Source organism: Pipistrellus kuhlii, unplaced genomic scaffold (genome assembly GCF_014108245.1).
Source record: "Pipistrellus kuhlii isolate mPipKuh1 unplaced genomic scaffold, mPipKuh1.p scaffold_m20_p_4, whole genome shotgun sequence".
NCBI lineage: Eukaryota > Metazoa > Chordata > Mammalia > Chiroptera > Vespertilionidae > Pipistrellus > Pipistrellus kuhlii.
In genome coordinates, this window is record NW_023425540.1 from 29,657,762 (window position 1) to 29,672,006 (window position 14,245).

Below are 14,245 nucleotides of genomic sequence, written 5' to 3' on the forward strand. Positions count from 1 at the left end.
TGCATTATTTCATCAGATTTCAATGCATTTTAAATGAATGGGGATAGAGATAAAAATAACACATTAGGACAATGGACAGAGTTCACTTGTAAGCTTCTTTCATTTCAAATCTATCTCTAAACTTTATCCTTTTTGTTTAGTTTACTTTATTCAGCACATGTTAATTTACCTGCATATAAAAGAAAGAGTTTTGCCCTGGTCAGCCTGAGCACCAAAGGGTCTTGGTTTCAATTCTGGTCTAGGGCACCACTTGGGTTGCAGGTTCACTCCAGCCTAGTTAAGTGCTTGCAGGAAGCAAGCAATGGATGTGTCGCTCTCACATCAATATTTTTCTCTCTCCCTTCTCTCTCTTTCTTCTACTTCTCACCCTCATTTCCACTCTTTCTGAAATTCAATGGAGGAAATATTATTGGGTGAGGATTTAAGAAAAAAAATAGCTTTATTGATAACTAACTCCTCTTTCCTTAATCAAAAAATAAAAGTGAATCACTCATGTTTTATCATATTCACATTTATTTTTTAAAATATATTTTTTTAGATTTCAGAGGGTAAGGGAGAGGGAGAGAAAGAGAGAAATATCAATGATGAGAGAGAATCATTGATTGGCTGCCTCCTGCATGCTTCCAGTGGATACAGTATGGACATCCACAGGCCAATGCTCTATCTACTGAGTTGAACAAGCTAAAGCTATCATATTCACATTTATATTTTTATCGTAGTTTATTGAGAAAGGCCCAAGGACTACAGAATAAATTTTAAAACTTAAGTTTAATATTTAGTTAGCACTAGATTGTTAAGCATAATTATTAGAATTTTATTACTTTTCTCTTTTTTCATAAAAATTTTATTTTTTCATTAAAAACTTTTGGCCTCTCACAAATTAACCATAGCAAACAATAAAGGAACATCCTTTAGACAGAAACAAAAGCTTTCAATAAAGATAATTTGTATCTTCTAATCATATTATGCTAGGGCCTTAATATTAAAGAACAATCTCACCACTGCCAATTGACTAGCTCTTCATTTGTCTCTCTGAAAATAAGAGGTTTTAATCTCTTCTTGCAAGCCAGGATATTTTTATGGTTTAAATATATTTTGAAATTTGTTCCAATACTTAAGTTGAAAATATCTGATATTTTCAATTACTTAAAGCAGTTATGATTTTCAGCTCCCAGCAGAAATCTGCTGCTGAAGGGGGGAAAAAATTAAAAGCTGTTAGTCAGAAAGACACTTATGTAAGAACTATGATATTGGTCATTGGTTTGAAAGCAGGAAGTCCTAAATTTTAGACTCAAAGATTTAAGGAAGCATTATTCAGCACCTTTTCCTCTCAGAGCTAAGGCGAATGGCTGATGAGTAAAATCCTGAGAATGTTCACAGCTTTTCTCTTTCATTGTGTTGCAGCCCGGAAGGTGGTGAGATCCATCCAGAAATCTGTCGGCTTTATATCCAGCTGCAGTGCTGCTTAGAAATGTACACAACAGAGATGCTAAAATCCGTATGTCTGCTGGGGTCTCTTCAGTTTCATCGAAAAGGTAGCTACATTTAATATATTGCCATAAACCCTGAGAAATATTAAGCAGAAGCTCATCTTTTGCAAAGTACCTGCATGCACTGTATGTCTATCCACACACAATTAGAATGGATGTAAATGTTCAGGGAATATTTGATATCCATACTAATAAAAAAGAAAGATGGAAATTGTCTGTACCTTCTCAACACCCACCAGCCAATCAGGAGTGAGTATGCAAATTATCCCAACAAATATGGCAGGTTAGTTTGCATATGAGGCATTTCTCACCACCCAAGCCACTCCGTGCCTCTGGGCAGTGTGGGAAGGCGGAAAGGCAGCTCCAGACCAGAGCAAAGGCGGTGCCAGCAGCTAGAGGAAGGAAGGCCCATTCTTGCACGAATCTTCATGTATTGGGCCTCTAGTAAATTAATAAAATAAATCAATATCAATTCTAAATGCCTAAAAACACTAATCACCTTGAGCAGAAATTGTGATAGAAACAGTTCTCAATTTATTATTTTACCACTTGTGAGCATGACTGATTAGAATTGACATAGGCATCAAAAATATATAATGATCTTACTAGGCTAGTAAATGCTATCCAAGATTGCTGCTATGTATTTCCCTAAATAAATTAGTTTGCAAGAAGATAAATTACCTATTGTATCCCAAAGGTTTAAAAGTAGGAGAATCTCAACAAACAATAGGGAGGCATATTAATTATAGAAAATCTCATTACCAGGCTTAAACTCTAAAAGGAGTCTATTGGCTGAAATGACTGAAGCCTCCAGCAGTGGTAATGGCTTTAGCATGTTTTTTATTAGACTACCGACTCCCATTCTTAGTGACATTCTGTCTTCTCCTGGCTTTACTTTTAGGCCGCCTTCCCCCACATTAGCAAACTGATTGCGACAGTTTGAGTAATAACATCTGCACATCACAAGATCCATAAAAAGTCAGAACTTCTCCCTACTGCAGACTAGCAAACATCCTAAGCTTCATTCTGATTGGACCAGGTCAGATCATGGGTCTATGCAACAAATCACTGTTGGCAGAGGGATGGAATTATGAAGACTGGTTTAGGCAATCAGGCCCTTTCCTGGAACTAGCAGAGGGTCAACCTCACCCAACCAGTGGCTCTTACATGACGTGAGAGGGTGAAATGGAATGAATGATGGGAAGAAGCCAAAAGTTCCATTACTGGAGGAGTGAACCCATATATTCTACACTAATTCACCAAACAGTAATTTATTGGGAACCTCCAGAATGCAAACATTTTGTATTTGAGCTCAGGAGAATTGAGGGTACATAAAATGAAATACATGTCTATTATTTAAATTCAGAGATAGAAGAAGTTAATAAACTAATACTCAAGGAGAATCTTATTGAAAGGCTTGGGTTTGAGTTGATTGTGAAGAAGATAAGGTTGTGATAAGATTGTGAAGAAGGGAAGGAAAAAGACACTTCAGGGGAAGAAACAAAGTAAATATTTGAAATCAAATGAGCTTGTAATTAGAGGGGAGCTAAATAACATGATAAAGTATTTGTAAAAATTATATCTGTGTATATACTGATGTATACACATAGGACTAAAAACAGGGTCTTGCTATGCTCCAAAAAAGAGAAAATTTTCTCCATGTACATATACTATATTTTTATCTGCATTCCAAAAACTTACATTTTAATGGTTTCTATCTTTACTTCTGTTACTAACACAAGTGAACTTGTTTGAAGAGATTATCTCGACACTCCTGAAGCCTGATCAGAAAAATGAGTATCATACACACTGATGAATTGATGACATCCAAACAGGTTGTCATGGCCCAATGTATTTACTTGTCCTCTCTCTCTCTCTCTCTCTCTCTCTCTCTCTCTCTCTCTCTCACACACACACACACACACACACACACACATCTCCCAGCTCTGTTTAAAAGTAAAAGAGGGCACCTCACCCAGATTTCTTCCTTATTGTATTTGGTGTTGAGCATACAAATAAAAACACACATCACCTTTGAGCTGATCAGCTCATTTGTCTTCACTGTCTTCTGTCTCTATTGTCAGCATTTTACCTACTTCCTTCCCTTCCTCTTCTTTTAAAAATAATAAACCCTGCTACTTGCTCTAGTGCTTAACTTATATACAACTCTAAAAATAATATAATTAATACAGTGGTGTTTCCAATGTGGCCTTGGGCTAGGGAAGGGGCCCATCTAGATGACCTCACTAACTTCTTCAGAAATCAATGCACCACCAGTCAGCCAATATCCAAGCCATAAACCATTCTTTTTTCATTCATCTATTTGACACATATTTATAAGCCAGCCACAATATACAACTAAATTCTACTACTTAACATCAAATTTAATAACTTATAATTCATGTTGACTGTTAGCTTTCCTGAGCATCCCTTTAATCTTCTTTCCATGTCTACTCTTAGTCAATTCTAACCTATGTTACTATGGATCCATCTGTCTGCCTTTCATCTTCAGAGAGATAGAGATAGAGAGATAGAGAGATAGAGAGAGAGAGAGAGAGAGAGAGAGAGAGAGAGAGAGAGAGAGAGAGAGAGAGAGAGAGGGAGGGAGAGAAAGATCAAATAGTGCTTAGAGTCTCAGGGGAATAGTGACTCCCATTCTAGCCTGTAACACTCGAAATTTCTTTATGCTTAGAACCCCTTCTGGTATGTTTTTTTAATGCTATTATGAAAACTGGTGTTTTGATAACTTTTAGGTTTAAACAACCTAAATTAAATATTTCTACTTTTCCATCAAGGAAAGAAAGGAAATTGTAATTGAGTCATTAAGTTTGGCTCAATATGAGTCTAGTCAATTTTTCTTTGAGATTAAATACTGAAACCAAATTGCTTCACGGTTACTTATATTTCTAATCACCTCCCTGGCTGCCACCAGAGGTCCAGCAAGTATTGTATATCACACTTAATTTTACTATTGTAGTGAGTCGTCATGAGTTTACTCCATGAAGGGCACGTAAGGTCAGTGCAGGTGCAAAGAATATGGTTTCTTTGTGGGGGGGGAAGAAGCCTCAAATCATTTTAATGTTCCTGCAGCATGCATGAATTTACTATCAAAGATTGTAATTTTCTCCCATTTAAGCAAACCATGATTATCCTTAATCCTTAGTAATATCTTTAGTGTATCTTTTTATTTTTATTTTTTGCATATACAATGCTTCTGAATTGTTGCTATCTCATAAGTGTGATCGATACAATCGATTATTTGGCAATCTTTTATACTTTACAACATTAAGCTATTGCCAAAGAAATGAAGAAAAACTACTAAAATTATGTTTTCTTTTTTGCATAACCAACAAAATTAAATTAAACTACTGAAATGTGAAGTAAAATCCACATTTAATAAAGGCTATTGGGTTATCCCATGCAGAGTGTGTTTCTGAAAAGCTATGTTTGTAGTTTATATTTATGAGGAGAATAATTTTAGACATCTTGTAGTTTCATATTCCAGCATGTTAAGTTGTAGGTTGGACCATTACTTGACAAAGTCTAATTTCTATGTTTATAGTGAAAAATAGTTGCTCTCACTTCTTCACACTTTGGTTGGTAGGAAATCTTTTCCCATAACCGAGTCCATGTATCACATTGACCGTAAATGCCATTTCCTGCCACCAGATGAAATGAGATTGCAGGTTTCATTCACTCCCAGGGAATTGAATGATCCTGCTCTCGCGGCCATGGCTTCCTCTCTCTCTCATTCTTGTCCCAGTCAATCAGTTTTGGCAACAGTCCCATTCAGAAGGGGCAGAGATGACAGAGCACTCCATGTGACTCCCCTTCACACCTGACCTTGCTCATTCTGTTTTTGTACTCATCTCACCTCACTTGCAGTGTCTCTGGCTCTGTTCTGCCTCTGCCACAGCGAACAGCAAATCTGTCCCCAGGTCCTCTGAGCGTATACCATTTTCCCATTCTCCCCCCAAAATAAGGGGTTTTCTCCCGAAATATGTCACCATGATTAACACAGAGATAAAAATATGCAGAGGAAATGTAATCACAAGAGGGAAAGAATAGAAAAATGTTAAAAATTGAAAAATCTTAATTCAAAATCTAGTGGGAGCTAAGGCCTCAAGAGGCTCTAATGAGAAATTAATGAGCTGCTATCCAGCAACATTCAGGATGAATTCAAGACAAAGAGCAGACTATGAACAGTAAAGACTCTAATGTATCCAGCCTCGCATTAAGAAAAGGAAATGATCCACACCAATAAAAACAAACAAACAAACAAACAAAAAAAAACAACAACAAGCGACATAAAGATAGAAATGGAATATAGTCAGAAGTAAAGACCTTATCCTTTTCTAATGTAATGAGGCAGTTGATACTAAAATAGAACAGTAGGGTCAGAAGAAACAAGCACAATAAACCTTAAAATAGACTATGATTCCAATTCTGAGTGGAAACATGCATTCATTGTTTGAACCAGTACGTATTGAGCACCTAACATATGTAAGGCACCATTGAAGGTGCAGTGATCAGGCTGAAGAGATCCCTGTTCTTGTGGACTATATAGTCTAGTGCAGTATTCTGCAAACTCATTAGTCAACAGAGCCAAATATCAACAGTACAACGATTGAAATTTCTTTTGAGAGCCACATTTTTTAAACTTAAACTTTTTCTAACACCACTTCTTCAAAATAGTCTCGCCCAGGCCGTGGTATTTTGTGGAAGAGCCACACTCAAGAGGCCAAAGAGCCGCATGTGGCTCGCGAGCCGCAGTTTGCCGACCATGAGTCTAGTGCAAAGAAATATTTTTTTTAAATGTTATAAACATCCCAAATATCAATAAATGAGATGTCAGTAATGAAAATAGAATGGGTGATGTAATCATGACTAGGTGTTCTAGAAGAGATGGTCAAACTCTGTAAAGAGGTAGCACTTGCCGAAACTGATTTGGCTCAATGGATAGAGCGTCAGTCTGTGGACTGAAAGGTCCCAGGTTCGATTCCAGTCAAAAGCATGTACATTGGTTGCAGGCACATCCCCGATAGGGGGTGTGCAGGAGGCAGCTGGTCTATGTGTCTCTCTCATGGATGTTTCTAGCTCTCTATTCCTCTCCCTTCCTCTCTGTAAAAAAATCAATAAAAATATATTTTTTAAAAAGAGGTAGCACTTACTAGTAACCTAGATTTGAATGACAAGAGGAAACAATTTCATAAACATTGGTATCTAATGCAAAGGACCCAAGATCAGAATGCATGTGCACTGTTTGAAGAATATAAACATGACCAACTTCTGAACTCTAAGGGTGATCTAAAATCATCTGTTATTATTCTATCTTCATGACTAGTAACTTCAACAGTTACTAGAACACCATAGTCATCACCTTTTGTCAAAGTAGCTATGAGCTGAGCGGTAGAATTAAAGGAGTGATAATAGCCTCCACTGATTATGTGCCTTCTACTTGCTAGGTGCTTTACACATATTATTTTATCCTTAAGTACAGTTGTTTCCCTTTTCACATTTGAAGAACCTGAGGCTAAAAGAGGTGACTTGTCCAAGGTCACACAGCACATTGGTCCCATTGCAAACTTTGTAATTGTTCCTCTAATTGTCCCATTTTCCACTAAGCTACATTAGAGAAGGACAAAGAGAGCATATTAAACAGAGAAATGGAAAATAATAGCCCTATGATTAAATTTTATCCACAGATTTGGCTTATTTATTATTAGTGCATATACTAGTACTGCAAAATACCATGTTTAATGGATAAAATCCATTGTATTTAATTTCTTACCAAAATAACATGAAGTTCTTATGTTTAAGATGGAAGAAAAAGTGAACTCCATAAATCATTTAATTATTTATAAAATATTTTACTTTAAGTTAGGAAGCTTAATGTTAAGATATGATAATACTTGGTAAAGTAAAATAATTGTGCTCAATTGGTTAGAGCGTTGGCCCTATACACCAAGATTTCAGATTCATTCCCCGGTCAGAGCACAACAAAGAATCAACCAATGAATGCATAAATAAATGGAACAACAAATGCATGTTTCTCTCTTTCTTTCTCTCTCTCTCTAACCAATAAATAAAAATTTAGCCTTAGCGGATTTGGCTCAAGGGATAGAGCATTGGCCTGCAGACCAAAAGGGTCCCAGGTTTGAGGGCACCTACCTTGGTTGCAAGCTCCTCCTGGGCCTGGGCCCTGGTTGGGGCTCATGCAGGAGGCAACCAATTGATGTGTTTCTCACATCAATGTTTCTTTCTGTCTTTATCTCTTTCTTCCACTCTCTCTAAAAATCAATGGAAAAATATCCGGGGATGAGGATTAAAAAAAAGAAAATGGATAAATAAATAAATAAATAAATAATAAAAATGTAAAATATATCACTCGTGTGCTCCAAAAGGAGCATGGAACAGATTGTGGAATCTCAGAGGGAAGGCAGGGGTGGGTGGAAAGAGATTAACCAAAGAACTTGTATGCATATATGCATAACCCATGGACACAGACAATAGGGTGGTGAAAGCCTGGAGGGAGGGCAGGGCAGGTACCACCTAGAAGAGGTCAATGGGAGGAACAGGAGGACATCTGTAATATTTTCAACAATGAAATGTTGGTGTTTTTTTTTTTAAAGGACCATGATTTAGCCTTAGATACCCACTGTGGGAGAACTGAAATTAATTAATTGTACAGTAAATCCATCTTGTCCATTGTTCTGCTCTACTTTAAAGGCCAGAAGTGGAGCAGTAAGAGTCTCATAGGGCCTCTTCTAATGTATCTTCTATTGTCTGCCCCTTTCCTGTGCAGCGAGGGGACCCTGTGCTTTTTCACTCACCTCCGTGAAGCCACCTCAAGCGCTGCTACTCTGGGAGCAGTGACGGGACCACAGTGCCTAAGGATCCCAGCGTAGCACTTGGGGCAGTGAGGGAAAAGGGGGGTGGTTCTGTATGTCTTCTGAACTGGCAAATGTTTCTTTCTCAGTGTATTGGCAAGAATGGAGCTCTGTGCATGGTATAATTGTTTTCCACTATGTGTTTTATGGCACTCTGAATATCTTCTTACCATAGTATAAAAAAGCATTTGAAACTATTTCTTCACATAGGTAAACAACTGAATTAATGTAACTTATTTCTATTTAAATTACATGCATTTTAGAAATGAGAGAGTCAAAGTGGATTACTTAACAAACAGCCTATATTTCCCCAGGTGTTTTTTGTTTTGTTTTTTCACATTGAGTGGAATTAAAAAGCACCTACCAGTTATGAAAATGCATGAGAGTGAGAATATCTGTGTGGATAAGCTTCCGTGCATCTCATGCCAGCCATGTTCATTTTGTTTTCACAGTCAGTATGACAACTGTCCTAAAACCTTCCCTGGGCATAGTCTCATAGTACATAATGTGTCAGAGAACACAGGACATAGGGAATTTGCCCCTGCCATCAAGGAAATGATAGAAAACAGATACATTATTAGCTCAGAGACAATTGTTTGTTTTGTTTTGATTCTCGGGGAAATTTACATAAATGAATAAAATTGACTTGGCTGAACACGAGAGGCTAAACTCAGGACCTCAGAAAAGGGCACTGTGTATGTGAGTGCTTCTCATTGTCATTGGTTGACTGAAGACAGGTGAGAAAGCAAGAAGGAATGGAAGTAAAAGGAGAAAAGAGGAGAAAGAGGACAGGAGAAATAAGAGATCAGGAGAAGGGAAGTGGTCTCTAGAGGGAAGTGTTAAAAAAAAAGACCCCCACTTTCAATAAATGACCCATCCCAGCTGCCGGGCCCATGGGTAGGACCTCTGAGGGTGAGGGTGTTCTGTGGTTCTCTGGAGACTGCCCCATAATCAGATGTAGTTTTGTTCCCCTAAAAGGGCCAACCATTTCTCACGAATATAAGAATAACCAGCCTTCCAAACTGGTATGTGCTTCATGGGTGGTTTCCCTTAACATTTCCTCAAACATGCCTATTATATTATCCACAAACAGGCTAAAAATACATGGAAGTCCCAAAGGAGCTGGAGGCAGAAAGCTCTGCAAGGCCCTGAGAAAAGTGGCCAACTTTTTGATATCCTAGTTCTAAAAAGTGAAGAAGCCAGCTTAATGATTTCAAGGTGCTCTAAAAGCTCTCCTTCTCCCCTACCTTCATCCCCCATCTGAGCAAATATTTGTTCAGTGAGGCCTGAAATTGATTTTTCAGGGGGCAGGGTTTTTTTTTAAATTATTATTTCATAATAAGAAGTGAAATGATTTTCAATACATATTCACTTTGTTGGGTGAAATAACACATTGACTTGAGGGTGCCATTGGATTCCTTTCCTGAGAACCCACCTGATGTTAGAGAAAAGGGCTCCATTCTCAGAAAAACTTAGAATAATAATTCCAAAGGTCAAAGGGGGAAGCTGTGGAAGAACTCAAGTTGGCCACTGGCCAGATTTGCTGGGTGTTTCTCTGCTGTCCCCTTAATGTGGCTTAGAAGAGCATCAATGAACGATGACCCTTTATCCTCTCCAGCCTCATTGCTCACCAGCAAGCCCCTCCCCTGTCTTCCACCCCATCCTCTGCCCTACCACACTCCAGGCATCTTGAACTACTTGGAGGAGCCTGAACTTGCAAGGTCTTCCCAGTTGTTCCCTCTGCCTGAAACCCACACTACCCCACTGCACACCCATCCCTTTCACCTGGCCTACTTCTATACTTTCTTTGGGTTATAACTCAGATGGGACTTCTTATAGGAGGAAACTTTTCCTGGCCTTTCAGGCTGGGATGATGCCCACCCAGTGTGTCTCCCAAGCATTTTCATGGCACAGATTGCAGCATGTGTTACATTGAGGGATAATTGCATGGTTTCTGGTCTGTTGTCCTTTCTAGATTTGATCACCTTGAGTGTGCTCACCATTGTATCCCCAACATTTAGCATAGTACCTGGAGCAGAGTAAATTTTCAATTAATAATTATTGAACAGTTTAGTGAATTGTTTTCATTCTATATCCGTTGTCAAAAGAGAGGGAGTATAGTTGGAGGAGACGCTTGTCCAGAGATGTTGAACTAAACTCATGCATGTAGTATTTTCCCTCCTACTGAGAATCTATTGAAATAACAGAAAAAGATATAATGAAAAGAATAAATTCATATTAGTTCTTATATCTGTCAGGGTAGAGTGACTGCTGCATGAAATGCCAAATCTCAATGGATTAGAATAATAAAAGAGTTGGTTATTTATTCCAATGCCAGAGCTTAATGGGGTTGGCAGCATTTCTCTTTCTATTCTCCACATCCATTCAGTCACCAGGGAGAGGAAAAAAAGCATAGGGGATCATATGGGAGGATTTCTAGGAGCCAGTCTGGAAAAGGTATAAATCACTCCTGCTCAGAATCCATGATCTAATGGATTTATGATCTAATCCAATCATAATTGCCACATGGCCCCTCCTGTTTGTAAGAGGAAAACAATACAGAGGTTGTCTCCCATGCCCCTGAAAAATAAGAAATGATGACTTCAGCAAACTAGCACTTTTAAGGAATTTCTAAAAACTATGCAATTTCTCAAAACTACAAAGTACTTGGGACTAGATTGGTGAATATAACTAACCAGAGGAAACCATAACTGGATAAGAAACCCATGAATAAACAAAACAAATTCATGCAGTAGAAAATTACTGCAAAAGTGAAATCAATTCTGCAGATACTTCAAACTTGGAATCAACAATTGCAAATCTGCAGTCAAAAACCTGGGCTGCCCCATGCTGAGCAAAGGAGAGAGGGCATCCTTGCTTGCCCCCAGGGAAATGCCAGGTCTGTGTATGGAGACTACAGCAAAGCAGAGCACAGTGTAAAATAACTCTGAGCTTCTGAAAGGACAGCTGTTGAAATAAGAAAGTAAGCACAGGACTCCCGTGTTTTTCCCCAGGGTAAATTGCTCAGTATGTTTTATTGGAATAGGAGTGGTAAACAGGAAACTCAGCAAGCATGGGACCCCCCAGAACAGGCTGATGAGAAGCACTCAGAGAAAGACAAATATGATAGGATTTCACTTACATGTGGAATCTGAAGAACAAAATAAACAAAATTGAAACACACTTATAGAGAACAGACTGATGGTTGCCAGAGGGGTGGGAGTTGGGTGAAAAGGTGAAGGGATTAAGAAGTACAAATTAGTAGTTATGAAATAGTCACAGGATGTAAAGTATAACATAGGGAATATAGGCAATAATCCATATATATAAAAGCCCAAGCGACCTTTAAAACTGTTATGACTGAATGACTGGAATGACTGGTCAACCAATTGCTATGACATGCACTGACCAGGGGGCAGATGCTCAATGCAGGAGCTGCCCCCTTGTGGTCAGTGTGCTCCCACAGCCAACCTCTACAGCCCCTCCTCCTGCCCAAACCCTCTCCCCAATCAGCCCCAATTGGAGGGGTGGCGGCTGCCAACCTCCCACACTCACTCCTCCCAACAGGCCTACCTACTCTCCCCCCCACCCATTGGCCACCCCCCAGGCCCTATAGGCCCTGATCGCCAGCCCAGCCAAGGGACCCCACCATCACAAATTCATGCACTGGGCCTCTAGTTTTGTAATAACTATGCATGGTTGCCAGGTGGGTACCGGAAATCATGAGGGAACACTCTGTAAACTATATGATGATCTAACCACTATGCTGCACACCTGCGACTAATGCAAAGTAATACTAAATATGAACCATAATTGAAAAATAAAATTAAAACTTCTTTTCAAAAATAAAAAAGAAGCACCCTTTATAAACTTTAGACACACCTTGTTCAACCACACATCCTGCCCCTCCTCCACAATAACCAGAAAGAGGACATTGTAATCAGAATGATAGGCAAACAGATAGCCTCAAAGATTAATCTGAAGTGGGATCCTTCCGCTATCTCAAGAAAAAAGAATTTTCTGAAACTCACACTGGAGGATGAGGGATATTTATTTGTGTAGAATTGCATCCCTTGATTTCCAAAGCCCCATTTCCCTTAATCCGGGCCTGGAAGAGGTGCAGCTGGGGCTTCAGCACAGCTAAAAGTAAAGCCCACGTCCAGAGTAGAGCTGGGTCCAGTAGGGCGTTAGGACAGTTAGTCCACCGGTCCATTGTGTGGGGCCCACATGGCTGTGGGAATTGTGGGTGAATGCAGGAGTGTGAGGCAAGAGGCAAGAGGAAGAGAGAGCAAACTCCTTTGTTTAGGAGTTAAAATATCTCAAATCTTCCCATGCTTGCAGTGGCCATGCTATTCTGGCCAATGAGCTGCTCCCGGGCGTGACCCATAAACAAGTACCTTCTCTAGGCCACCTAAACTTTACTGGGCATGCGCCTATTCTTCCCATGTCCAGTGCCCCCTCCCCCGCCCCCTGGCCTGGTCACCTTCTCCCCCCAACCCCTCCACCCCGTGGGGGACAGACTGGTGGCTTTATGGGGAGTATTCAACTGCAGTTTCCTGGAAAAACTGCATAAGTGACTATACTATTTGGCCTTTCCTTTGCTCCTTTTCTCTTATTAATAACCACGTTATTTATAATGGCATCAAATAGACATCAGAAATGACTAGATTTTTAAGAAAAACCAATACCCTGACAGGGAAATGCCAAATGCAAAAAAAATAAACAATTGATACTTGAAGAATAAGTTTTAAAGTGGAAACAGATGAAGAATTTAAAATATATGTAATCAGTATTCTCAGAAAGATTTATTAGTCTGTCATACCCATAAAACAATAACTGTCTGCAAACAAAAGGAAGCAGCCAGATTCACTGGAAACAAAAATGGGATCAACCAATAAAAAATGCAATAGCTGGATTAATTACTGTTGGAAGGCAATTCTCCTTTCATCTCTGGCCTTTCTGTACATCTTGCAAAGTGAGGCACTGACTGCCCTTGTTTTACACTATCTTTTCCAGGATGTTTATTTGGTAAATACCTTGGGAAACAGAGACAGTGTCTCCCTCCAGAGCAAAGCATGCTTACTATTCAGTATAATGAAAATGTTTCCCTCTGGAGCAAAAGGCAGACATGCTTATAGAAAGAATCAAAATCCCTAAGCTCAGCATTCCTGTTCTGTTACACAGCCTCCTGGATGTATGGATAAGATCTGGCCCTTTTTGTATCTCCCTGTGGGAATTAGGACTCAAGAAACCAATGATGACATTCTGGCTACTGCCATTGTGTGAGTAATAAGCTGTCTCCGACCCAGGAGTCTCATGTCTTCTTCCAGTACCTATTAAACTCTAGCAGACTAACTCACAGATAGAGGAAAATCTCAAACCTTCACAGTTCTTAATTATTATAATGAACATTCTGGGAGCCTAAAATAATGAACTGAAAAATCAAGTCAGGGTATTATCCTAGAATTTACCTCAAAAATAAATATGGAATATGGGGGATAATTAAGAAAAATAGATGGAATTCTGAAAGAACAGAGAAAATAGAAAGAAGTAGGTAACCAGAAAAATAGAGAAAATTTTCTAAAGCCTAAACAAAGATTTAAATTGAAAAGGCCATAACTATCAACAAATTTCTCCATAGATCATTTCATTACAAAGAGAAAAGGTTGCATCTACAATGGTAAAAGCTGGCAGAAACCACCTTAACCAAGCAATCAATAACACTTAACTAATATCATTAATAATAGAACAAACTGATTTATGTGCTTTCTGACACATGACAATGTAAGAAGGTTAAAATATCACTTCTATAATATTCTTGCCAAAAGGTTTTCTCGTATTCTAGGTATGTGAAAAAAATCAGAC

General features: G+C 38.9%; 1 protein-coding gene across 4 annotated transcripts in view; it reads left to right on the plus strand.

The window, feature by feature from the left end:
• Window positions 1–14,245, plus strand: part of LOC118703145 (regulator of G protein signaling 7 binding protein) — a 95,648-nt gene that overhangs the window by 61,383 nt on the left and 20,020 nt on the right. For all 4 annotated transcript variants that reach the window (XM_045571492.1, XM_036409811.2, XM_036409807.2 and 1 more), the window contains one exon: window positions 1,405–1,535. In XM_045571492.1, coding sequence (XP_045427448.1) covers window positions 1,405–1,535 — 131 coding nt within the window. The remainder of the gene's footprint in view (window positions 1–1,404; window positions 1,536–14,245) is intronic.